Genomic DNA, 26,044 nt, shown 5'->3' with positions numbered 1-26,044 from the left:
AATAAAAGTAGATGATTGAGAATCGGTTAAGCCAGAACTCTTGTTAACTGCTTCCATCAATAAATTGCTATAAAATTTTTTTTTTAAAAAGCAAAAAAACCAACAACATGAAATTGTACAAGCACACTTCGCTAGCAGAGGGGGCATTTTTTTTTTTTTTTAGCTGAAAAGCTAGTCACTGGGCGTTATCTTTAAGGCCATTTCCCTTCGGCCTTGCTTGTTTACATTGTGTTACATTTAACATTCTGCGTCACAATGTTTGGACTGCATATAGCAGTACTTAAGCGAAGATCATAGGGCCATAATAGCCAACGTATGGCAATATGTCTGTGTGTCCAGCAGAGAAACAATTCCAGAAATTACAATTTTTGCCAAACGCTGTTAGATAACTTGCAAACATCCATTGTCGTGAAGATATCTAGCTGGTTCTCAATTGCTTACACTTGCTACCTGTAAAAATCGTAATTTGTGCTTTAAACTGTTCACAGTTATTAAGAAAAATATTTTAGTAAAGTCCCTGTAATCCAACGTCAGAAAAAATACTCTCCCACTAAACAGTAGGCTTGAAACAGAGAGGCAAAAAATTAAGATAAAGCGCACTTTATTTTTCAGAAGACTAAAATACAGAGTTAACAGAATTCTTAACTACCAACAAGATTTATGACGCTTACAAAATAAAAAGGCTCCTATTATGAGCCATCAATGCATTTTGCCTGGTCCTGGGTGGGCTTAAATAGCATTTTAGGAGAATAAGTGTTAATATTCTCATGCAGACAAATCATACAGCTAAAGACCAGTCTGTCCGTGGTGGAAAGAATGAAGTATGTATGTATGTATGTAAAAGCTGCACAAGGTGAAATAGCCAAAAGGCAGCAGAGCGCTTTAGACAGTCAAAGGTAAAGATAAAGTCAGTAAGCCACTGGAGGGAAGCGGGGCTCTGAGTTGGACTTCAACTTCATCCTATTGTAGTCTTTAAAGAGATGTGTCTTTCGCTCTTTCCTAAACAGGAGCAGAGTCAGGGCAGCCCTTATGGATACAGGGAAGTTGTTCCAGATCCCGTGCGCCTAAATGAATGAGGTCCACTGCCTTGATTTTTCTTTTCTGAACCTTTTTTTCCTTCTAGTCCGATGGTGTCCTGGCTGCGGATGAGCAGCGTCACAAGACGTGTTGATCTTACCTGCCAGATCGGCAGTGGTGCCAGTCATAATGGCTTTGTAGATGATGCAGCTGGTTTTGAAGATGGTGTGGGTAGCAAGATGAATCAGTGGAGTTCAATTTGGGTGGGGGTAATGTGGACATATTTCTTCAGGCCTTTGATAGACCATGCTGCAAGGTTTACAATAATCTCACAGGGGCCAGAGTGGAGTCTGGAGAGCTGTGAAGAACAGCATTGCGATCATTCAGATGTGAGAGAAAGAGAGCTCGAACAGCATTTTTGAAGTTGCTTTGCAGGACAATTGTTTCAGTGTCTTCAGTAGAGATAGCTATAAGGCCATCTTGGGATGGGGTTTCATGTCCAGGGTGAATCCCAGTGTTGTTAAGCCGCATTTGAACTGGTTGTTTCATGTAGTTGAATTCGGCCTTGATGGGGTTGAACTTCAGGTATGTGGTGGGCATCCATATCTGGATGAGAGGCAGGCATGTATGAAAACCTGGATGCCTGAAGCAGAAAACACTCTCAGTAGAATTGGGTGCCGTCGCCGTAACACTAACATTTGATGCTATTATCAATGGGTAGAGTTCCATGGGGCATCATGTAGTGGTTGAAGGTGGAAGTCGGGTTTAGGATCGTCTGGGACCTGAGGGCGCCCATATGATTGAACTAGTTAGCTGGATAGGAAGCTTGGATAGATACCTTGACTACGGTTCTTTCTGAGGAACACATAACCTTACAGCAGATTCCTCATCATGAACCTTCTTTTCAGGCTTCAGACAATCAGAAAGTTTAGAATAATATGAGCTCATCGGCCCTGCTCTAGAATAAGCTGTGGATCTCTCTGATGTTAATCTTGGTGTAATAAAGTATGCACATAAAGGTACCACGATGCTAGTGACGTTAAGACTACCTCATTTTCTGTGCCTAACAGACAGCAGGATAGAATAAGACTTAAATAAACTGCAAAATATTCTAATCTGAAAAAGTTTTACTGATAATTAAATCCTCAACAAAGGGAAAGTGGGAATGAAATGAGGAATAGCCAAGATTAGTATGCATCCATCAGAGAGAATATTACTGAAGGTAAATAACTTACCCTAATAATGATACACAGGTCTGTAGGTGTAGGGGGTACCAAACAATGTTCTGGGCGATAGCAACTAAGGGATCAATGTGTTTCGATAGATAGTAGTGGGCAAACCGTTTCCATTTAGCAGCATAGCAGGAGCAAGTAGTACACCTGCATACTTTCGTAAGGGTTCATGCATTCAGCTAGAAGATTAAGGTAACCAAACTCTAAGACCCCAAGATCCCGATCACAAGGTTGAGCGTCCTGGGGTCGCGGCACCTTTTTTCTCCATGGGTCTGCGTGAGGAGGTCCGGCCTGCTGGGGAGCCTCTTGTGCGGAACCACCAATAGCTCGAGGAGAGTGGTGAATCATGGCTGTCTGGCCCAAGTGGGAGTTACCAGGATGAGAGTGAGAGATGTCTGCCAAAGCCTCTGTACAACAAACGGAAGGTGAGGGAGAGGCAAAAAAGCACAGGCAATTATCCCTGACCAGTTCATCCAGAGTGCATTGTCGATCGACTGTGGTGGTAGGAACCTGGAGGCGAAATTTGGGCATTTTGTGGTGAAGAGGTCCACGGCGGGAAACCCCCAATGCCAGAAATATGTGAGCAGGACTCGTTGATGGACTTCCCACTCATGGACTTGTTGCCGCATCCTTTTGAGGAGGCCTGCAAAGTCATTGCCAACCCCCAGAAGGTACTCCACCAGCAGATAAATCATTTAGCGGAAAGTCCACCACCAATGGTCTGATCTTACTGCGAGAGTTGAGGAGAGAAAGTGTTGTCCTATTTCTCCAGGAGGTACATGGCTTGTAACAATGTCCATCCAGATAAAAACTACCTTGCCCACAATGTGGTGCAAGAAGGCGATACTCGGAATATGGGCAGAGGACCAGTTGCCTTGGGAGTCGTTATTGCGATGGGACGCAACTCTATTGCGGTGCATACGGCTGGGTGGATAATCTTCACTACGAAGTGCATCTCGTATCGTGTTTTGCATATTTATTTAAATCATTTCAATTTGAATACAACGTCTCCATGCTCAACAGCAACTTATCGCCATTTTGAAAATGTGCCTTTATCTGTTCTTCATTGCTTGGACTTCTATCTTACACAGTCCTGTACAGATGCCACATTCTGGCACTGGTTTTTGAATTGCGCCTTGACCACTGGTGCATATATTTTTGATTGACACCTTAGCTGCCCTGAAGAAGTCCAATGTTTAAATGGACGAAACGCGTTGGCTGATGGTTTTTTATGAAAGGAACATAACCTAATAAAGGAAGAAACAATAACCCATGGACTGTATAGAAACTGTTATTTTGACATTGTTTCAATTTACATGTTTGTCTGTGTGTGGTGCAACTCCAATTGGGTATTGTGGCGCAAGAAGGCCCTTAGCGCAAGGTGGACGGCTAACAGCTCTAGGTAATTGATGTGGAGACCCCAGTGACTGAGTTCTCACAGTCACATCCTGTAAATGCGCCTCCCACTCCATGGGAGAAGCTTCCATAATAATGGTAATCTGTGGAATTGGGTTGATAAAAGGCCGCGAATGCAACAAATTGTTGGCATCCCATCACTGCAGAAAACGATGGGTGCACCTGCTGATCAACAGTAGATCGTCGCAATGACCCTCTGCTTGAAACCTTTGACGCACTAAGCATTCGTGTAGTGGACGCATGTGTAATCTTGTGTGAGGGACTATGCCGATGCAGGAGGCCATCAAGCAGAGGAGGTGCATGACTGTCTGGATTGTGACCTGGTGATCTGGCTGAAAAAGAGGGAGCAATGTATGGAAGGACAGCATCCTTGCAGGGCTGGGATAGGCCTTGCTCACTTCTGAATTTAGGACTGCTCCTAGATAGGGTTGGATGGTAAATCTCAGGGCGTGTAAGAAGTTTAGTGTTACTTGGGTGTGTGTGCAACACTGGTTTTGTGTTTCGCTTTTTATCAGCCAATCCTCCAGGTAAGGGGATACATGGATGCCCTTTTTATCGCAGGTGCACGGCTATCACTGCAAGGCATTTGGAAACACTTGAGGTGCGATGCTGACCCGAATGGCAGCACCTTGAACTGATTGTGTTTTCCACTTACCACAAACCAAAGGTAACGACAATGTGCTGGATTAATTGGGATGTGGAAGTATGTGTCTTTAAGGTCGAGTGCAGCTATGAAGTCACCTTGCTGTAGCAGTGGAATGACATCCTAAAAAAGTGACCATGTGGAAATGTTCTTAAAGAACGTATTTGTTTAGGGGCCTGAGGTCCAGGATAGGCCTGAGGGACCTGTCCTTCTTGGGAATGATGAAGTAGAGGGAACACACCCTTGAACCCTGTACCTGTTGAGGCACAGGATCTATGGCCCCTTTGAGAAGTGCTTGAATCTCTTCCTTAAGCAGGCTTCGGTTTTGTGAGAAATGGGTGTGCCTGCAAGGAGGTATGTTGGGAGGCATGGAAGTGAGCTCTAAACAGTAGCCTTGTTGAATGATGTTTAATACCCACTGGCTGGAGGTGACATGTTGACAGGTGGAGAAGAACCTCTGAAGTCAACCTCCAAAAGGTGTTGTATGGTTGAAGGGAAAGGGGGCATCACTGCTTTGTGTGGGCGGATTCTTTGGGGGAGCTGCCTTTGCCCCTACCCCTGGAGCTGTTGTCCTGATATTCCCATCAGACTTAGCCTCCTGTGGAGGGTTGCTGAGCCTTCTGATGCTGGAAGGCAGTGGGAGGCATATGGGGAGGTAGCCTAGGAACCGCCACGGTAGGGTGATCTGCAAAAAGAGGCCGCAATAGCAAACAACACCGATGGAAGGGAGAGGTACCAAAACGAACACCGCAATGGCATCGATCTGGAGCTCAGTAACACACATCCGAAACCGTTGGCGGAAAGAAAACAATCTAACAATGAAGCCGATGCCCATGCGCATTACCAGTAGGAGGTGAAGTCACACTGTCTCGTGACTCAAGAAGACTTCTTAGAAGAAAAACAATTTGCACACATCTAGACCCAACAGTAGGTGGCAGGTATATGCACAGCATGTGTATCTACATCCAAACATGCTTGAACATAGTGTTAGGAATCTCAGCCTGGTGGGGGCTAATATTTTACAAAATGATCTATTTATAGATAATAGCAACCATTAAAACCTTGTATTTGTCATGCATGGACATAACATTCAGTCTGCTTTTGCATACAAATCCGAAACTGGCATTATTCATCTTTGGCTTGGAGGCCCACTTCAGGTTTCAGGCAATGCCATTTTCAGGATGAACAAGAAGGCCTTTGGTTTTGCTACACTAAAAAGGAAAGAATTAATTGTCTCTCTTCTTGTCGCCTATTAAAGTACCCTTAATGTTAGTGAACATAAGAAAAATATATTCTAACAGAAAGGCCAAAAATCTATGTAGCATAGTAATCTTGCCACACTCTTGACAAAAAAAGAAAAGTCTGGTCTTTGTGTTTACCTGCTGACGCTGGAAAAACCGACTCTATAAGTGGGATGGTGGGCAGACGTGGTCAGGTGCTTGCTGCCCACTCAAACAAGAGACTAGATTTCTGCACCCAGGGACGTTTCTGAAGAGGTACCACACTAGTCGTAAGAATTCTAAAAGTCCTATGCATAGTGCGCTCATTGCTGTAGAACTGCTATTAGGATCACAAATGTAAAACAATGCATTAAGAGATCCCAATTTATGACACTACTTACTACTACTACTGAAATAAAAAAGTGTGTTAAGGATTTGCTGCTTTACAGCAGTGTCATCCCGTACACCATGCTCTCTCTACAAGAGGGTGTATTTTTGAGGATGAAATAAGCGGAGTGGTCACTGAGTAAAAACCACCTAGATGCTAAAAGGTCGCCCTTGTCTATAAGGCACTGGATTAATAATCCGAATTCAAAACCTGCTTTTCTGACATTGAAAACAAGCAGCCGTGTACCCTATGAGGATACATGTGAAATAAGAAATATGGTGTAAAATTCCTACCTTGGTAAGCTTTTTCCCGCTTCTTCTTTTCAGTTTCAATGTACAGTTCTGAGGCAGCTTTAATTTTCTGGACCCATGCCGTCCTGGGTAAACACAACAACACATTCTGTTAACCAATAATTTAACATGTAGATTAGTTTCTTATATTTTGTTTGAATGCATAGTTCATTAAAACCTTTGCACTAAAATTATTAAAACAGATACATTCATTTAAAAACGTTAAAATGATGAAAAAAAGTAATGATACAATGGAGAAATTATTTAAATGTTCCATACTCTGCATCTAAACCCGTAATATTCGGCAATTCTACTCATTACAAGTTCAATACACGGTGTAAAGCTACATGCCAAGTTTCTGCCCTGACGGGCTAGTAGGCCTTAGAAAGACTGCCCCCTTTGGTCATACATAGCAGTTTTCAAGGGTGTAATATACCGATGTTTGGTTGTACTAAAGCTCGCAGCAAGGTGGCAACAGTCAAAGTCTTGACAGCTTGAGTGAGGTTAGTCCACTTGAAGTGTGTAGAGTGCCAGTGCTTGTCTATGTTGGAGTTTTCAATAAAGTGGCAGTGCAACCAGAGTCTTCTGCAGAGAGGGTTTTTGTGCCGAGTTCAGCCCACATGCACTTCCACCTGCCGAATGTTGGCTTTTTTATTCTGTTTTATTCAAAGCAAAGTGGGAGTGCGAACGTGGACTTGTGCAAAGAAAAACAAATAAAACTCAGGGTATCTAGTTTAGCTCTGATGGTATGCAGCCTGTGTGGTGATTAGTTTTCAGTTCGAGTCCTGTCAGATATTTGGTCAGTCTACAATTTAGCTGACTGTCTGAAGGATTAAAAGCAGGCTATGATGGCCCGCCTGCAACAGCGCAGCCCCCTCGCGTTAAATGTTGGTCTTAGTATGGCTTTCTGATCCTCCAAGCTTGCTTCACATATACTGTCTTGGTGCATCATAGTGTTTAGGCGATTGACTGTAACGTCGGCAGGCCTCTAAACTGGCGGTGCACTTCCAAGCTAGAAGACATAAAAGTAATGGTAAACGGGCCAGATGATATTTCAGAAAGGATCCTTTGGTCTATGTATTGATGGATGCTCCCGAAAATAGTAGAGGTACTAGCTTGTCAAAGGATGCCCTTGTGGGCCAGGCGTACCGTTCCAATGAAAACACTCCCTTATCGGCCTGTAATGAGGTGCTCTTGATTCTTCTATTTACAGTGGCCTGGATTCGGAAATAGTTGGTTATTGTGTCCCCTCCTTGAATTAACCCAAGGGAGTTAAAAAAGAAGGGAACCAACACTTGGCCAGGGAGTAGTCTCTGCCACTAATTTCTTCCCAGAGTTGATAATTCATTGTACCTTTATTGGTGTTCTTTAGTTTGCGGCTGAATTTGATAAATGAACGAAATGATTTGAAAAAACCCTTTGTATAGCGCTTGGCTACCGGAAAGCATCCCAGCGCTGAGCAGAACTAGAGGGAGGAAGCAGAGACTAAGGAAAGAGTGTTGCCTTCAGTTGCTTCCGAAAGACGAGGTGGCTAGGTTCCCTGCAAAGATGCAGAGGTAGAGAATTCCAGAGTTTGGCAGCGTTGTACGAAAAAAGCCGGCCTCCGCGTCTGGCCTTCTTGATCCTAGGGACCTCAACCAAATAGAGCTCGTCCGAGCGCAGTTTCCTATTGGCCTTGTAGGGGCGGATCATGGATGAGTTTATCGGTGACCCATTCCCTTGCTGGGATTTATGGACAACGCAGAGGGCCTTAAAGTTAATTCTTTCCTGCACCGGCAGCCAATGAAGAGAGTGTAGTGCAGGTTTTGCAGAATTGCGATTGGACACTCCCATTAGCAGTCTGGCTGCACAGTTTTGTACAATATGGAGTTTCGTGACTACTGCGATTGGGGCACCCAGATATAAAGCGTTGCCATAGTCAACCCTGGATAGTATAAGAGACTGGACTAGTTCTTTTTTGCTTGAAAGGGGAGGAGAGGAAACACTTTGCGGGCCATTCTGAGCAGGCCATAACAAGTGGCCGCCGTCTTCCTGGCCAGCACCTTGAAGGTCAAGTTCTGATCTAACCAGATAACCAGACTCTTGATCTCGGTCTTGGGGACCGGTGCTGACCCATACACACTGGCAACATGGTGCTGGATTTAAAACTTAGAGCATTGCCAAGTATCATGACCTCAGTTTTCTCACTGTTAAGCTTAAGGTGGGACCTGCCCATCCAATTAGAAACTTCTTCAAGACATGTGTGGAGGCTGTTAGACCTCTGTTCTGCAAGGTTCAATGCTACGACCAATTGAGTATCGTCGGCGTAGGTCACCATGTGAATTTCGAAGGGGACTACAACATCTGCCAACGGGGCCATATAAACATTGAAAAGAGTTGGGCTCAACGATGAGCCCTGAGGGACTTCACACTGTAAAGGGATGGGATTTGAGACAATGTCATCCTCGAATACCTGGAAGAATCTTCCCTCCAGAAAGGAACGCAGCCATTGTAGCGCAGTACCAGTTACTCCTACGCTCTTGAGACGGTGAACCAGAATACGATGGTTCACCGTGTTGGATGCTGCGCTCAGGTCGAGGAGTATAATGGCTGAGGACCCCTCTGAATCTAGGATCTTTCTACCTTCTTCCACCACGGCTAACAGAGCAGTTTCTGTCATTTGTCGCCGGCGGAATCCTGTTTGGGAGGGATGAAGCAAGTCGTGAGATTCCAGAAAGCTAGAGAGAGTGTGGTTTACACATTTCTCTGCGATCTTGCTGATTCCTGGAAGACGGGAAATGGGGCGATAATTGCCCAGGTCCGTAGGATCCAGATTGGGTTTCTTTAGTAGTGTTTTCACCATAGCCCTTTTCCAATTAGTGGGAACTATACCTGTAGAAAGTGAAGCATTTATCAGATCACTGATAGTAGGGGCAATTATTGGTGCTACCAATTTCAGAATGTTTGGAGGTGCTGGATCCCTAGGCGACCCGCTTTTAACCGAGGCCAGCAAAGTTAAAAATGATTACTGGGATAGAGGAGCAAAGGCCTCCAATGAGTGTTCATTTAAGTGTGAACCCAGATCCATGCTAGAATTCGCTAGGTTAGACCAAATTCTAATTACAATTTGGCTGGAAATGAGTGGCTTGGTAGGAATAAAACCGACTTGAAAGCCTGATCGTTGTTTTATTTAGATTGGTGGCATCTCTGCCTCTCAGTGCTTTGCTGCCGTAGGTTATGGTTAGAACTAATATGGTCAGTCTGTATAATTTTCAGAAGAGGTGTGTATGTCGATGTTGTTATTACAGACTTTTGGTGTTTGAAGGCTGCAGTGAGAAAATTGTCTTTCAGCTGCATAAGCTCCAGATGTTGTTTAAAAGAGCCTTGCCTGTCGAATAGCATACGCAGATATTTATAATCTGATACCAACTTTATTTTCCCTTCTCCCAGATGCCACTGATGGGAGTCTGATGATGGGTTGCCTAGGATCATGATTTTTGTCTTCTTCAAATTGATTTCCATTGATACGTGGTGGAATAAGGCAGTGGCATTTAAGAGTTTCCTAAAACCAACTTTTGTACGGCTAAATAGGAATTATCCGCCCAAATACATTAAACATGGAAGCAGAATGCTTCCTAACTTTGGAGTGAGTTAATTTACCTGGGCAAGGCAGGTAGGGAGATCCTCCAAAAAGAATTTAAAGATTGTGGGGGCTAATACGCACCCTTGTCTCAATCTTAGTGATGGGTCCTGATCTTTCTAGATAAATAAACACCTATTGCTCAGCTTTATTCTGACCCAGGTTCCGGTATGGAGAAGGATCAGGGCTTGCAGCAGTGGATAAGGTATTTTTCAGCGGGCAAGTTTGCTCCAGAGCTTTCCTGTGTCAACTCAATCAAATGCTGCTTTATAATCTATAAAGCAGAGGTAGAGGGGCTGATTATTTTTCTTGTGTTGGTCGATCAATAATGATAGAGCTAGTAAATATGATGTTGTTCTCATACCTTTTGCAAACTCTGCTTGATTAATTGTAATCAGGCGCCTTTCTGTAGCCCAGGATGATAACACCTCGAGGAGACAGCCAGCAAAGTATTTTGACTCCACGTCCAAAAGCTCAGTGAGTCGGAAATAGGCCGGGTCGGAGTTATTGCCTCCTTTATAGATTGGGGAGATGGTAGAACCTTTCAAGGAGGAGGGGATGATATTCAATGTAGTTGTGCTCTCAAATACTGGCCCCAAGTTATTTGCTCAAAAAGATTTGTCCTCTTTGAAGATGGCTGATGGGATGCCGTTTCTGCCTAGCGCTCCATCGTAATAGCTTCTGGAAATTTCGGGTTTTATTGTTGCTGCCCAAAATATCAGAGGACTGGAGGCCTTAGTTATGCTGTAGGTGTTTTGGGGCTCTTGTTAAGCCACTGATTGATGAACTGTGGTCTTTTTCAAGTGCAACATGCTCTCAGGTTGACCAAAATGCTTTGAGAGATACTCGTACCAACACTCTTCTTGGATGTTAACTGTTGTTTTGGTTTTTGATGGATTGTTCGAACTATTCACATTTTTCCAAAATATTTTGTGTTTGTTGGTGTTTAGGTCATATAGAAGTTTGGCAAAGAGATTGTTGTTGGCCTCCCTTTTGTATACCACCTGCATTTTCTATAGGCGGACTTCGCCTTTTTCAGTTTAACTTTCAAGAAGTGATCAGTTGTTAAGCACCAAGGGCTTAATTTACAGAGCGGTTTAATTCTCTTATTTTTCTATGCGCATTAGTCTTTATCGCTCTGTGTTGACTGCTGAGGTTTTCTCCTGTGGTCGCGTGTTGGGTAACAAACTGAGCAGTAAATTGGTCCCAGGTGCTATGGGAGGCACTCGCCTCCAACAAAAGGCCGAAAAGTTTACTTTTTGCTGATTTAGACAGTCTGTGAATTGTGCTAGATGTCCATTTCAGTCTCTTATTATTTATCCTGTGAGTACTGCCATGTATTGCTCCGTCTGGTAGATGGTTATATGGGATAAGAGCAAGGCATAGTTCGTTTTCTGCCCTTGGTGTTATTAAGAAACTGGAGATCAGATGGATAAGCGGAGGGCACAGTAAAGTCTATTAAAGAGCTGGTCTTGTGGTTGTGAAATGTAAAGGAAGGAGGCCTGTCAGTCTTAAAGCGGCGATTGATGACTCTTAAATTAAGAAACTCTAATTCCTGTTATATTATCATATTAATCGAGGTACCATCGGCTGCCCCCAAATCTCCATGAGGGAATAGTTCTAGTTCTGAAAAAACACATTTAAATCGATCAAGCATTTTTCTAAAAAAAATAAGTATTTTCCTTTGCAGATAAATAAGTAGCTTCCCTTGTAAGAGCAAACCTAATGTGCCAACTGCTCTTTCGGATGGTGGGTTGGTGTAGTGGCGCTTACTATCTAAGAAACAAATCAAGAACTTTATCAGATGTTTATTGTTTATGGCCTATAAGTTCATGGCGATGAAACAAATGTGGTATGGTTACTATAATACACCTTTAAAATGGCAGAATTTCTTATGCAGCAGTTAAAAAGCTTTTGGAAACAGGGTAACTCCCAGTATTAAGCACTACGAACACCTTGAAATTGCATCGGTGGAGTAGCAAGAGTAGGACTGTGGTTGATCTACCTGATAGTACCCAGAGAAGCCCTGGAAACGCTACAGTTTAGAGTAGCCAGTTAAAAATTCCAGTCATTAAGCATCTTCAGGTTCCCTATGGATGGTGTCTCCTATGGCTGAGACAGGAACTGAAGACCTGATGATGCAGGTCTTAAACTTAGCCCATGATGTCACATGTATGGAGGGAGTTGACGTTGAGAGCTAGGGAACCCCTCTCCAAACCCCCTAGCACCTGTCCCTGATAACCTTCTTTCCAGGCCAACCTTGTTGTGAATCTTCACTACCTTTCCATATATGACTAGCAACACCATATGACATAAGAGATGACATAAGAGCACTCATGGTGGATCTTCCCTTCCCTATACTACCACACTGACCACTCTAAATAAAGAGTTTGTGGGCCAACAATTTTTCTCTACATTCTGACAAATTAGTATCCTCTCTGAGATTAAAACGTTCTTCCTCTATGGCATCCACCTCATATTAATATCCTGCAACACTTGTTTCCCTTTTTTCTCCATTTACTCCAATTTGTGTATAACCAACTTTTCATCTCTGCACAAATCTAATCCACAACTATTCAGATATAGCTTTCCAACTCCTGAGAGGGAGATAATCAACGTGACTCAAATGTTTTACTTTTGGAGATGCACGAGGATCTCCAAACACATCCTTTTTGAATTTACTTTTCAATGAAATCTGATGCTCCATTCCCCAACATGGGTTCCTCCCCTGTCTTTTGCTGCAGCAATTTCCCTTTTTCCCTGAAAACAACCTTTTGCCACATTCTTAGAGGTGAGGCCGCTAGGAGGAACAATTTACTCCTCACTACTTTTGCACCTGGTTTTGCCAATCTCCTTGAGGTAAAAACGGACACAAAAATAAAAGAAAATAAGTCTTTGCTGGAGAGCATTAATAATGAAGATTGAGAAGGGTTCTGGAAATTGGAAGCATATGGGATAGCCAAACAATTTAACATTATTCTTATTGGGGTCACTTTTCATGATAGAAAAGTTACTTACCTTTGGTAACAAATCTTTCTGGTGGATAGTCAATCGACCAGCAGATTCCTCAGATATCCCAAGTGTAAAAGAGGATCCGGCAAAAGCTTTCTGGTTCTAACTCCATACTGATGTCAGACGCAGTTGTGCTGATGTCATTGGCAACATATAACCTCTGGACCAGAGCCCTAACGTCAGTTCCACAAGTATGAGGGAAGATGGAACCTTGAATACTGGTGCTGTGCCTTCATCGGTACGTTATTAAAGAACAAGTTACTTACCTTCGGTAACGATGTATCTGTAAGAAACATTAGTTAGTTAGATTCCTCACCTTAGAATATCCCCAGGCGTCAGACTGGATCCGGAAGATTTTTCGTCAGCAATACCCCTTGCGCGTCGCTAGGCGTCGTCTGCGGCTCCGCGTCCGTCGTCGTCGTCGTGCGCCGGAATGACGTCGTCGGAGTACTTAGACGCCGCCCTCGCGCGCTGACGTCAGTTCTTGTACATAGCTTTCCGCGCCAGGAACGCAGAGCCATGCAAAGACCGACACTGGTGCCAAAAAATAAAATCTAGGGGCCTGAAAAGGATAACCTTAACCCTAGATGTCAGTTCGCAGAACGGGGAGGATGGGTGGGTCGGTGAGGAATCTAACTAACTAATGTTTCTTACAGATACATCGTTACCGAAGGTAAGTAACTTGTTCATCTGAAAGAAACACGTTAGTTAGATTCCTCACCTTAGAATAGATACCCAAGCAATACCATCCCCGGTGGTGGGTCTGCGAACCAAGATCACACCAGAAAGTCCTGGAGGACAGAACGGCCAAAGAAGCCATCCCTCCGGACTTGGCTGTCAAGGCAATAATGCCTGGCGAACGTGTGTAACGAAGCCCACGTCGCCGCCTGACAGATGTCCTGCAAAGGGACTCCCCGTCCCAAAGCAGTAGTAGCCGCTGTGGCCCGAGTAGAATGGGCGCGCAGCCCAACAGGAGGGTCCGTTTTTGCCAAAGAATAGCAAATTTTGATACACAAAACGACCCACCGAGAGATGGTCCGTTTGTGCACAGATTTTCCCTTCTTAGCACCCACGTATCCAACAAAAAGCTAGTCGTCCACCCGGAACTGTTTTGTGCGGTCTAGATAAAAGGAGAGTGCACGTTTTGGGTCCAGACGGTGGAGCCTCTCTTCCTCTTTGGAAGGATGCGGAGGCGGAAAGAAGGTGGGCAAGGTGACAGACTGCCCAAGATGAAATGGAGTCACCACTTTCGGAAGAAAGGAGGGACGAGGCCGAAGGACAACCTTGTCCGGATGAACAGACAGAAAAGGAGGCTTTGAAGATAAAGCCTGGAGCTCACTCACCCGTCTAGCCGAGGTGATGGCTACCAGAAAAGCAGTCTTAAGAGTCAGAAGACGAAGAGGACAATTGTGAAGAGGCTCGAAGGGAGTGCACATCAGGAATGTCAAGACCAGATTCAAGTCCCACTGAGGCATTACAAAAGGGACAGGAGGGAACGTGTGAGTAATGCCTTTCAGAAAGCGTGTAACCACAGGGGACTTGAAAAGAGAAGGCTGATCAGGAAGCCGCAAGAAGGCAGAGATGGCAGCAAGATAACCTTTCAGGGTGCCCAGGGCAGAGCCCTGCCGGGCCAGAGAAAGAAGAAAGAGGAGAACCTCAGAAAGAGGGGCGGAAAGGGGATCCACATCCTTTGCTGTGCACCATGCCACAAATTTGTTCCACCGGCAGGCGTATACCGTCTTTGTGGAGGGACGCCTGGCTGCCAGAATGATATCACAGACTTCAGGAGGCAAGTCGAATGGCATCAACTGCCGCCGCTCAATCTCCACGCATGGAGGTGGAGGCTGGACAGGTTCGGGTGGAGGACCGTCCCCTGCTGCTGCGACAGAAGATCCTCCCGAAGGGGCAGACGTATCGGGGGATCGGTCAACATACTGAGTAGCTCGGGATACCAGTATCTTCGTGCCCAATCCGGAGCCACCAAGATGACTTGGGCCCGGTCGTGCCTGATCTTCTTCAGCACTCTGGGCAGAAGTGGTATAGGCGGAAAGGCGTACAATAGACCGCAACTCCACTCGTGACGAAAAGCGTCGCCGAGCGAGTGCCGCCTTGGAAATTCCAACGCGCAGAACTGCTGACATTGCGCGTTCTCTTCGGTGGCGAATAGATCTAACCAAGGCTCTCCCCACTGCTGAAAGAGACCTTGCGCCACTTCGGAGTTCAGACGCCATTCGTGATCCATCATGCACCGGCGGCTGAGTTCGTCCGCTCTGGCGTTCAGAGAGCCCGCCAGATGTTGAACCACTAGGGTGACGCCCTGGTGTTCCAGCCACGTCCAGAGGCGCAGAGCCTCCTGACAAAGGGTCCACGACCCCACCCCGCCCTGTTTGTTGCAATACCACATGGCGGTGGTGTTGTCCGTGAACACCTGCACGACACTGCCCCTGACAGAGGGAAGGAAGGCTTTCAGTGCAAGTCGGATCGCTCTCAACTCCAACAGGTTGATGTGGAGGCGAGACTCCGCCGGAGACCAGAGGCCTCTGATCTCTGCCTCTCCCATATGGCCACCCCATCCCAGGAGGGACGCATCCGTCACTACGACATGCTCCGGTTGGGGAAGGGAGAGACTCCTGCCCATGACCCAATCGCGGTCCGTGAGCCACCACTGCAACTGCTGTGCAGTGCCCTCCGAGATCAAGACATGGTCGGACAGGTTGCCGTGATGCTGGGCCCACTGAAACTTCAGGTCCCACTGCAGAGCCCGCATGCGCCGCCTGGCGTGATGCACTAGTAGGATGCAGGAGGCCATCAGCCCCAGAAGCCGCAACACTAGCCTGACCGAAACCCAGGATAGAGGCCGAAAGATGGGAATCAGGGCCTGTATATCCCGGACCCGCTGTTCCGGGGGATAGACCCGGAACCGCGCCGAATCGAGAACTGCTCCGATGAAGAGGAGCTTCTGAGAGGGACTCAGGTGTGACTTCGGCACGTTGATGGAAAATCCCAGCAAATGCAGGAGATCCGCCGTAGTCTGGAGGTGGGAGACGACTGCCTGGGGCGAGCCCGCCTTCAACAACCGGTCGTCGAGATAGGGGAAGACTGGAACCCCTGATCTGCGCAGATGAGCTGCGACCACCGCCATCACTTTCGTGAACACCCGAGGGGCACTGGTGAGGCCGAAGGGGAGCACGGTAAACTGAAAATGCTCTTGGCCCACCGTGAACCGCAGGTAACGCCGGTGGGCCGGCAGGACGGGGATATGGAAATATGCGTCCTGCAAGTCCAACGCTACCATCCAGTCTCCGGGGTCTAGGGCAGCTAGAACCTGAGCCAAGGTTAACATCTTGAACCTTTCCTTTCGGAGGAAGGCATTGACGTTCCGGAGGTCCAAGATGGGGCGTAGGCCCCCTTTGCCCTTCTTGGGAACCAGAAAGTAGTGGGAATAACAACCACGACCTACTTCTGGACTCGGAACGCGCTCGACGGCCCCCTTGGCCAAGAGGGCCGAAACTTCCTCGCGGAGAAGATTCAAATGATCCCCCGAGATACGGTGGTGCTGCGGTGGCATGGCTGGAGGGGTCGTCTCGAAGGGGAGGGAGTAGCCCCTTCGGACGATTTGCAGCACCCACCTGTCCGATGTAATGGACCGCCAGTGGAGCAGGTGATGGCGAACTCTGCCGCCCACTGGCGTGGAATGGGCCTGAAAGCTCGGACTAGGGAGGCTTTGAGGCGGATGCTGCCGGGGTGGATGTGGGCTGACCACGTCGTCCTCCAGATCCGCCACGGCGGAAACCACGTCCGCGACCGCGCGCAGGTTGGTTCTGCGGCTGGTGGCTGGGCGGACGTGAGGAGGCGCCCCTTCCTTGGCCACGAAAGGGGCGAAAAGCGGAGGTGTGCGCCCGCGGAGCCGAGAGGCCCAAGGACTTGGCCGTAGCCCGGGAGTCCTTAAAGCGGTTCAGCGCACTGTCCGCCTTCTCACCAAACAGGCGAGTGCCATCAAAGGGCATGTCCATGAGGGTGTTCTGGACATCCCCGGAAAATGACGTGGACCGCATCCAGGCGTGGCGGCGGAGCGCCACCGTGGTGGAAATCGCCCGACCCAGCGAGTCCGTGGTGTCAAGCCCACATCGTATGGCGTGCCGCGCTGCATCCCTCCCATCGGCCAAAGCCTGGGTAAGACGTGTCCGGACCTCCTCCGGACACAGGGGCAGCACGTCCTCCACCGTATCCCACAGAGAATGGGAATAACGGTCCAAGAGACAGGCGGTGTTCAAAGACCGCAGGCCCAAACTAAGGGACGAGAACAGTTTCTTGCCAAACTGCTCGAGTCTCTTGGAATCCCGGTCCGGTGGAGCGGTCGGGAAGGAGGATTGGGAGGTAGAGGCCTGGATAACCAGACTCTCGGGGGTGGGGTGTTGGGACAGGAAACTGGGGTCGCCCGGAGCAGGGCGGTGGCGCCTGGCAACGTTCCTATCCACAGGAGGAACTGTGGAGGGCTTGGACCAGGTGCCCTGCAGAACGTCAGTGAGGGCCTCATTGAACGGCAGCAGAGGCTCAGTGGAGCTTGCTGCGGTTTGAAGCACCTCAGTGAGGATGTTAGTCCTCACAGCCATGGCAGGCAGCTCGAGCCCAAGGGCTGCGGCCGCCTTGCGCAGCACCACAGAAAATGCTGCACCCTCCTCCGAAGCCACAGTCGGAGGAGAAGTGAATCCAGTGTCTGGCGAGGTATCCAGACCACTGGCCTCCCCCAGTTCATCTGCCCAGTCCTGTGAAAGCTGCGACTGAACAGCCATAGGGTCCTCGAACCCCTCCCAGTCGCCCCCGTCGTCCGATTCCTGATAAACAGGAGGAATGATCGGAGCCGGACTGTAGAGATGATAGGTCTCAAGCGGCGCCGGACGCGGCGTCGGTCGACGCCGTTGCGGCGCCGGGTCCGGAATAGGGCTAAACTGGGGTTGGATGCCGTCCGGAGTTGGCACCAAAGGCGACAGCGTCGGCGGCACCGGAGGTGTAGGCGTCTGCGCCGGCGGCGCCGGTGACGGCGTCGGTGGTTCATTCGCCGGCGCCGGTGGAGGAGTGGTTAGGTCAACCGGCGTCGACGGGGGCCCAGGTATGGGCCCCGCGGGGACCTGCGGCGTCGAGACCGGAGTCGTCGACGGTGCCGGGGCCGAAGCCGCCGGCAGGCAAGGTCGCCCAGTCGAGTCCGCGGGGCCCGAAGGCGCGCCAGCGGGGCCAGGCTCCTCATGGCCGAGAGGAAGGCACTGACCTCCGCCGGCGTCGCGTTAGTCCCAGGGACCGGAGGGTATGGGGACGGGCGCGGCGCCTGCGGCTCCGCCGGAGCCGCGGGGGTGGAACCACCCGGACCCTCGGCCGAGTCGCGCGACCGGCGAGGGGAGTCCGAAGAGCGATGTCGCCGCTTGGACTTCTTAGAGCGTTTGGACTTACCCGACGACTTGGAGCCCGACGATCGATGGTGGCGTCGGCTAGGACTCCGCGAGCGATCCTTGGACCTCCTCCTGGACCGGGATCGCGCACGACGCGGAGCCGAGTGGCGAAGCTCGAGAAGCTTGCGGGACCGCTCCCGCCGAGCCTTCGAAGTCAGGGCCTGGCAATCGGAGCACGACTCCGCGTCGTGGTCGGGGCCTAAACAGTAGAGGCACCGGCGGTGGTGGTCGGTCACCGACATCAGTCGATGGCAATCCTCGCAAGCCTTGAACCCAGGCATCCTACCGGCACCAGATGTCGACAGACAAGGATCAAAAGTGATCAAAAAAGATTTAGTCAAAAAAGACTAAGGGCCTCATGTAGGTAAATAAATTTTACCGTTTCTTAAATACCGAGCCGTACCGAATCGTTAAATTAGAATCGTTAAGTTATATGTAGGTAAAAATTCGGTAACAGTTACCGATTCGGTAACATTCGGTAATCACGAATCGGAATTCACCGAATCGGTAAATACCGAGGTGGTATTTACCGAATCGGAAAATACCGAGGTGGTATTTAGCGATTCGGAAAATACCGAGGATACTACCACCTTCCCTTAACTAAGTAGCTAATATCATAATTATGTTATAATAGAAGGTCTCTTAGGCTTGAATAGGGGACCCCATACCTCAAAAATCAGCTCAGTGAAATCACATCACAGGAGCATCAGGAGCCGTCTCGCAGGAAGGCTCGTCTTCGGTCTGAATAATAAACATGATGTCTGTGATATGAAAAGCACCAACTGTCAGGTATTTGCAGCTGCGCGTGTGTCATGGCTAAATAGTGGGTCGAACAACCTAGAGTGGAAAACCTGCATTGTGTAAAATTCCAGACTGTGTGTCACAGCATGTACAGACCAAGGTCGCTGCGCAGAGCTTGGGATGGGAACAACAGAATGCACTCGTCTGAAGGAAGTCTCGAGTCAGCAGTTTATTCAAGAAAGAACATGTAAACGCAGTGTCGTGTGCAAAGACAAAAAGATGGCTACATAACATTCAACGTGGTTATGCTAACTGAACAATGTATGTACGTATTCAGGGAGAACTCACTACACGCCCCCTTGAGCGAAGCAATATTTAATAGGCAAGAAAAGAGAGAACGCAGAGTTCAGTTTCGTCAGAGCAGAACAAGGCATAACCAATGCAGCGCCAAAGTCCTAAAGTCCAATTAATTGCAGCATAAAATTCCCAAAAACACAATGCAAGTATAGTAAAAAACTCAAGCCGACCATCAGGAAGAGAAAAAAGAGAAATAAAAGAAATAAATGTTGCGCCAGGGTGCTGTCCAGTAGCACAGGCGCAATGGACGACAATCCAGTTAATCCATGAATGTATAGGCAGCATATGTGGCCACGGCTTCCAACAAAAAATCGTTTGCAGGGCCACTAAAAGTCTCAGCCATCCAATTAAGTAAAGAAAAGGAACATACGTGTTCTCCAACCAACGGAGCCTCTAGCACAATCAGAGGGCACCCGGAATGTTCCTCCAAATAGCTCATGGACAAGAAGTCGTAGGCTGCCGCTGAGATGTCCCAATTACCCAGGATACCATGCGCCGCACCACACGCCATGATCCGGACACCAGAACAGGACAACTCGTGAGACACTAAGGGCCTCATCAGTCGATCGAAATCCGGCACCGGAGACACCATGTTGGTCAAGCACAAATCCAGAGGCCATTCAAAGGGACAATCCAGGCAGTGTAATACAGGTTGTACGCAGGTGAAGTAGGAATACCTGAAGGATAATCCATAAGCCAGGCTCAAAGTCGCCAATGGCAGAGTACCATAAAAGTCAAGCATCCTATCACGAAGAAGATGCAGACGGGACAGGTGCTCGTGTGGCACAGAAGGAGCAGCCATTCCGGAGTATGAAAAGGAAAAGCAGCACACCTGCCACTAGCGCCAGGAGCAGCGGGACACCTCCAAAGATGCTCGAGAACAGTGAATGAACAAATGCCGGAATTACACCAAAAATAGGTTGGAAAGAGGTCACGAGACCCGAGCCCACATGTGTAAAAAAATGAGCCAGGCCGGTCGTGGACGAGGCATTGAAAATAGTTTGGATCAAAGAGCCGAAATGCAGGGGGAGGTCAGTATTCAGAGGCGCCTGTACCTCAGTGCGCGTATTAGCAACGTGAAGGACAAATGTTTCACGAGAGGAAGTCAAAGGCACCTGTTTGTGGGACAATAGCGCTCTATTCTGCTCAACTTGTTGAACTCTGCTTTCAAGGTTGGAATCGAAGGCCAGATGGAAACATCCAGCCGCACATGCGGGGGTGGAAGAAGAACAGTATTGCAGCAGACAACTTTATGCGAGACAGTTATGTACGGGATTCCCACTCACATCCCGCAGCAAGCTTCATTATTCAACATTAAATAAATACCGTTTGCAAGCAGAGTGAAAGGAGGTGTAATCACAGGCACTGGGATACCTCGTAGGACGCACGCCAAATTCGGGGCTTGTACATTGCATGCGCCGTGTACTTGCATGTGCCTATTGTCTCATGTATGAATCCTAGAAGAGAGAGTGCTGAAGCTATTATCTATAACGGCTAAAGCCTTCTCCATGTTTGCTTGGTCAATAGCTCTCAATCTGGAAGCCGCCTCACTGTGCGACAACTTGCAGACTTCGTTGTAAATAGCATACGCCCACCTTTTGGTTGTGCCACCCACAGGACCATTCACAAAATCATTCAATTCGGTATGCACATTGATGGAGTGGGTGGACTTCCTGATCCTGTAGATGTGCTCTGTGTCAGCTGGTGGACAGATTGGGATGTGTGTACCATCAATGCAGCCAATGAAATGGGGGAACTGTGCCATGTGAGAAATGTCTGTTTTTGTTTACTGCAGTGCAGCCTGTGTGTTGTGGAAGCTGATGTAGTGGTGCATTCTCTGCATCATGGCATCCAGGAAATTCCTGAAGGAACGGGACAGGCAACTCTGGGATACACCACCCACCGCAGCTGTCACCACCTGATAACTGCCGGATGCCAACAGATGTGGGCTGCAGAGCACCTGCACATGTGGGGGTATGGCGTGCGCCCTTCTTATTGGCTGGTCCAGGAGTGGGTGCAGGTCCCTGATTAAGGCCATGATGTTTTCGGGGTGTAGCCTGTACCTCTCATGTATCTCTGCATCAGTCAGCTGGAATAGTGTGATGCGCTGTCTGTAGATGCGTTCCTCCCGTCGCCAAACCCTCAGTCCTGCTGCCTGTAGATGTAGGCGCCTTGCAATGACGTACATAGCGGGCATGTTGTCCACGCTGTTGCATTTTGGGATTGCTTATCTGCACTGTTGATGGTTACCACCTGCTTTCAATCCGTGTTAATTACCGACTCTTATTTACCGATTTTCTTGGATTTCTTAATTACCGAGTGCTCCTACATGTCATTTTCATTTTTACCACTTCATATTTACCACTTCATATTTACCGATTCGTTAATTATGTATTCGGTAACTCTGATTCGGTATTTTGGAATTCGGTAAATATGAATCGGTATTTACCGCCTCATGTTTACCGAAAAGTGGTTTTTGGACTCCTACATCTCACTTGTCTGAATACCGGTCGGTAACGGCATATTTCCCGAAAATCGGCCGTTACCGACCGGTATTTGGCTACCTACATGAGGCCCTAAAAGGGGTAGCTCTCCCGGATCTGCGCTTACTGGCGCGGAAAAAAGAAGAACTGACGTCAGCGCGCGAGGGCGGCGTCTAAGTACTCCGACGACGTCATTCCGGCGCACGACGCCGACGACGGACGCGGAGCCGCAGACGACGCCTAGCGACGCGCAAGGGGTATTGCTGACGAAAAATCTTCCGGATCCAGTCTGACGCCTGGGGATATTCTAAGGTGAGGAATCTAACTAACGTGTTTCTTTCAGATAAAGGGTGTACAAAGGTTTTCTACACATGAGACAATAGTGAGAGGGTCAGTGAGGAATCTGCAGGTAGATAGAGTATCCACCAGAAGTTTTTAATAGCTTGCCAAGCACTAACTCGAAGAAGGACGGTGTGGAGAAAACATTTTTAACATTAGAAAATCTTGAAGTACCGAGTGGACAAAGTGACTGTCTCGTCTTACTTCAGAGTCCAAACACTAATGTTTGGTGGACATGTGTTAAGAAGACTACTTAGCAGCCTTGCATATGGCTGCTACAGACACTCCCCTAGCTAATGCTGCTGTGGAAGGCTTGGCTCTGGAGGAATGAGCCCTTATTCCTTCTCGCAACTAGTGTAACCAATGAACAGCTTATCATCTGATGTTCTGTCCTTAGTACAGGTGATGTATAAATCCACCACTCTTCTACGATCTAACTTGTGTAGCCTTTCCTCTTCCTTAGAAAGATGTCATGGTGGATAAGAAGATGGTTGTGTAATTGATTGTTCCTGATGGAATCAGGCCACCACCTTGGCAGGAAAGCAGCCTTACTTCGAAGCACTCCCGAAGTGAGATCATGTTATGTTCAATGTACAAATGCTTTAGTTATTCTCAATGAGAGATATATAAAGTGCTATAGTCTTGAGGATTATACCGAGAACTCAAGGCCATAATCTATCCTGATTGCTTGAGAGATGACTGTATCACCACCCTACACCTGGAGTACCAGCTAAAACTTCAGCTAAAATTGGTATGGTTTTATTTAATCATTTACACATAAAGGATTTGTGTGGGAGATACAAGGATCCGTGCTTCACTGTAGCTAGGATAACAAGTGGCAAGTAACAGCATTAGATATAATGCTGTTCTTTCTTTGTGATAAACCTTAAAGTCTTTTAAAATATGTTTGTGTGTCACACAAGTAAAGTGAGCCTTTTGTTTGAAATGTTCTTGAAAACGTATACATAAAAGATTAAAAATGAGTGATGGCTGAGCCCCAATATATTGTAGGCTATAGTAACAGAAATAGGAAAGGGGAGTCAAACCTTTCTTGAGAAGGAAATTGAAGGGTCAGACAAAGACCTTTTGTGGAATTCCATGACAATAATGATTAGAGGACAGCTCCTGGAAGTGACAGCTCAGCTTAGCAACACAAGAGCAACAGTCAAACGCACACGAGCACCCTTTCCCAAAATATATTGTGCAAAATGATAGCAGTAAGGGCTCCTTTGATAGCACTTGACTCCTACAGAGAGGTATATGCCTTGCTGGAAGTGAAACAAAAGTTCTATGATGGCTATGGGCTCTTGGCCCCTAAACTGAGAGCAAAACCTGCCTGTGCTCGCAAGCACAATGACTGCAACATAATTGAGTGCCTTAAATAGGTGAGTACACCAGGCAGCTAGTCTATAAACAGATGCTCACACATATATAGAAGAAGCACACTAGCCTAGTATCTTGGGAGATCAGCAAAATGCACTAGAAGCCGCTATTAGAATGAGGAGGTGATAAGAGCAATCAACAGGCTAAAAGCACCCGTCAATACCTTGTAGAGACTCTCGATCAAAAAAGCAACATGTGAAGCCACCTCTGTGATTCTAAATCAAGTTGGGGATTCCAACATCTGCAGATAATGGAGACCGATTTCACTCCTAAATGCATTGGTTACATTATTTCGTTTGTGAACATTCGATAGCTTTACATTTGCACCACAAGGTCAATATTATTTACCAAAACCTGCTAAACCACAGGATGTTTGTCTATGTAATTATAAACTAGAGGTGGGAATAGTCAATCCTTATAGGTTGAGTACTGTGGCATCTTTTTAACTCTTTCGGCTCACCTTCATGCATGATTCATTTCTACTTAGTTGGATTGCTATCATAAACTGTTCGTTATGTTCTTAAATTTTAGATATTGAATTCTTACATGTTTTGGGGACCAACAAATCCTTTACTGCTCCTAAAGCCTCTTCCTGCTCAACAGAAGAATGGATCAGAGAAAGGGGATTTTTAGAGAAATATGACACTAAGGGGCCTTATTACCAGTACGGAGGTCCTCAGGACCGCTGTACTCGTGGTGGCGGTCCGACCACTGCGGTATTCTGAGTGTAGCAGTCGGACCATCACAGGAAATTCGCCTCTGCTGGGATCCAGGATCCTGTGGTGCTCGTGCAGCAGAAAGGGCTAGGAATATGCTGGTGTGCCGCTGCGGCACTGCAGAGCATATTCAGACTTTCATTTCCACTGCCCTTTTCATGGCGGTGAGCCCGCCAAGAAAAGGGTGGCGGACATGGAATTAAGGAAGCCCTAACAGAGCCCCCTGCTGCTTCTGGGCCCCCCCATGTTGTGCCCCCTCTGGAACTGCACCCTCGTTCCTGCATGGTATGACATATGCATGACATGGTGCAAGCCACACCGTGCAAGAACGTGCTGCAGGCGATGCCACGACAGCAGTCTGCTGTTAAGGCTCTCCCATGAGCCTTAAACAGCCGCCACCGTGAGACTGCTGCCGCACTGCCCGCCCACCATGGATTAAAGTTGTAATCCGGCATGCGGGCACACGAAGGGCTTGGCGGTCCTCCTGTTGGTGTGACGGTGGCGGACCAACAGTAGGACCGCCAAACTCATTATAGTGTCCTAAGCGTCAAAGCTTCTAGCCCTCCTACTGGACCGCACATTTACTCCCCACATGTTTTATGTTGGCTAAGGAGTTCCTGGACAATGGCGGACAAAAGTAGATTAGAGGAATCCTTCCGATCTGCAGGGACAAGGAATTGGTCTGTTCTGGTAAAAGAACACACACAGCAGGTGTCTGACAATAAGCAAGGTAAATGAACCCAAAAGTTACAAAGGCCATGATGTCCTCCAGTTAGCCAGAGTACAGTATATGTGCGGCTTACATCAATCTTAATAGTCGGCGGTATCTTAACTTTTTTGTTATTGCTTTGTAATTAATTTCTGTTTTCAGCAGAATTTCATTTGCTAGAATACATTAGATCAGAATGATTTTCCTGTGTGTGATCAGCTGTATAACATGTATGCATTTATCATATCTTAGTAATGTTTTCTAGAGTTGAGATCACACCAGTAGTCTGTGCTCACCTTTCATTAATGTTGTCCGTTCTGAGAGTGTACACTCTGTCGATGTGGGAAATGTGGAAGACCGGTTCATCACTGGATGGGTCACTTGGCAGCTTTACGAGGACTTCATTCAGAAAAATAGGCTGCGAGTATAACAGATCAAAAAAAGATTTATAAACTGAAACAGTATGGCAGAGGAGATGTCATTTAATTAATTTGGGATTTTTATTTGACAAAAAGCTAACAAATTCCTAAAGCACCCATTTTGTAGGACAGGAGAGCACAATTAAGGAAAAAACATCATTAGTGAAGTGGAGATAAAAAGATAGGTTTTTAAGAATAAAGAAGGCAAACAGATCACAAATAGTTTCGAAACACAGCAAATCTGTTGACAAACCACATATTGTTGACATTTTTTTTTAGCTGATTATAGCACATAAAGTGGAGAAAGAAAGAGTGCACTGGGAAAGCCCTAATTCGGACATTTAATTTCAAACTTAGGAAACTGTCAAGCTTGCCAACAAAGTCACCGCATCCTGAGTTCAACATCTCATGAAGGTACAATATCTACTCAACAGAGATACAAATAACTAAAGAGAGGGAGGAGTGCTCCGAGCCCCTTTAACTCCCTTCCCCATTACCTTTTCTTCGTATAAACTTTATTTTAGCAACGCCCTGCACTTGAAAGCGTGCTTTGATGATGTCATCTGTACATTATGCTGCGATAACACGCTCCGTGAGCTGGGGGAATTGGCGGGAT

The 26,044-nt window shown here is 47.2% G+C and overlaps 1 protein-coding gene across 2 annotated transcripts in view; it reads right to left on the bottom strand.

Moving 5' to 3' along the window:
• ITSN2 (intersectin 2) overlaps window positions 1-26,044 on the bottom strand; it is a 1,173,023-nt gene that overhangs the window by 7,214 nt on the left and 1,139,765 nt on the right. For both annotated transcript variants that reach the window (XM_085610587.1, XM_085610588.1), the window contains 2 exons: window positions 25,306-25,427; window positions 6,210-6,292 (listed from right to left, as the gene is read on the bottom strand). In XM_085610587.1, coding sequence (XP_085466713.1) covers window positions 6,210-6,292; window positions 25,306-25,427 — 205 coding nt within the window. The remainder of the gene's footprint in view (window positions 1-6,209; window positions 6,293-25,305; window positions 25,428-26,044) is intronic.

The sequence above is a fragment of the Triturus cristatus genome, chromosome 6, assembly GCF_964204655.1.
Source record: "Triturus cristatus chromosome 6, aTriCri1.1, whole genome shotgun sequence".
NCBI lineage: Eukaryota > Metazoa > Chordata > Amphibia > Caudata > Salamandridae > Triturus > Triturus cristatus.
Note: the sequence above shows the minus strand (reverse complement) of the source record. Positions and strands in the feature narration are given on the sequence as shown.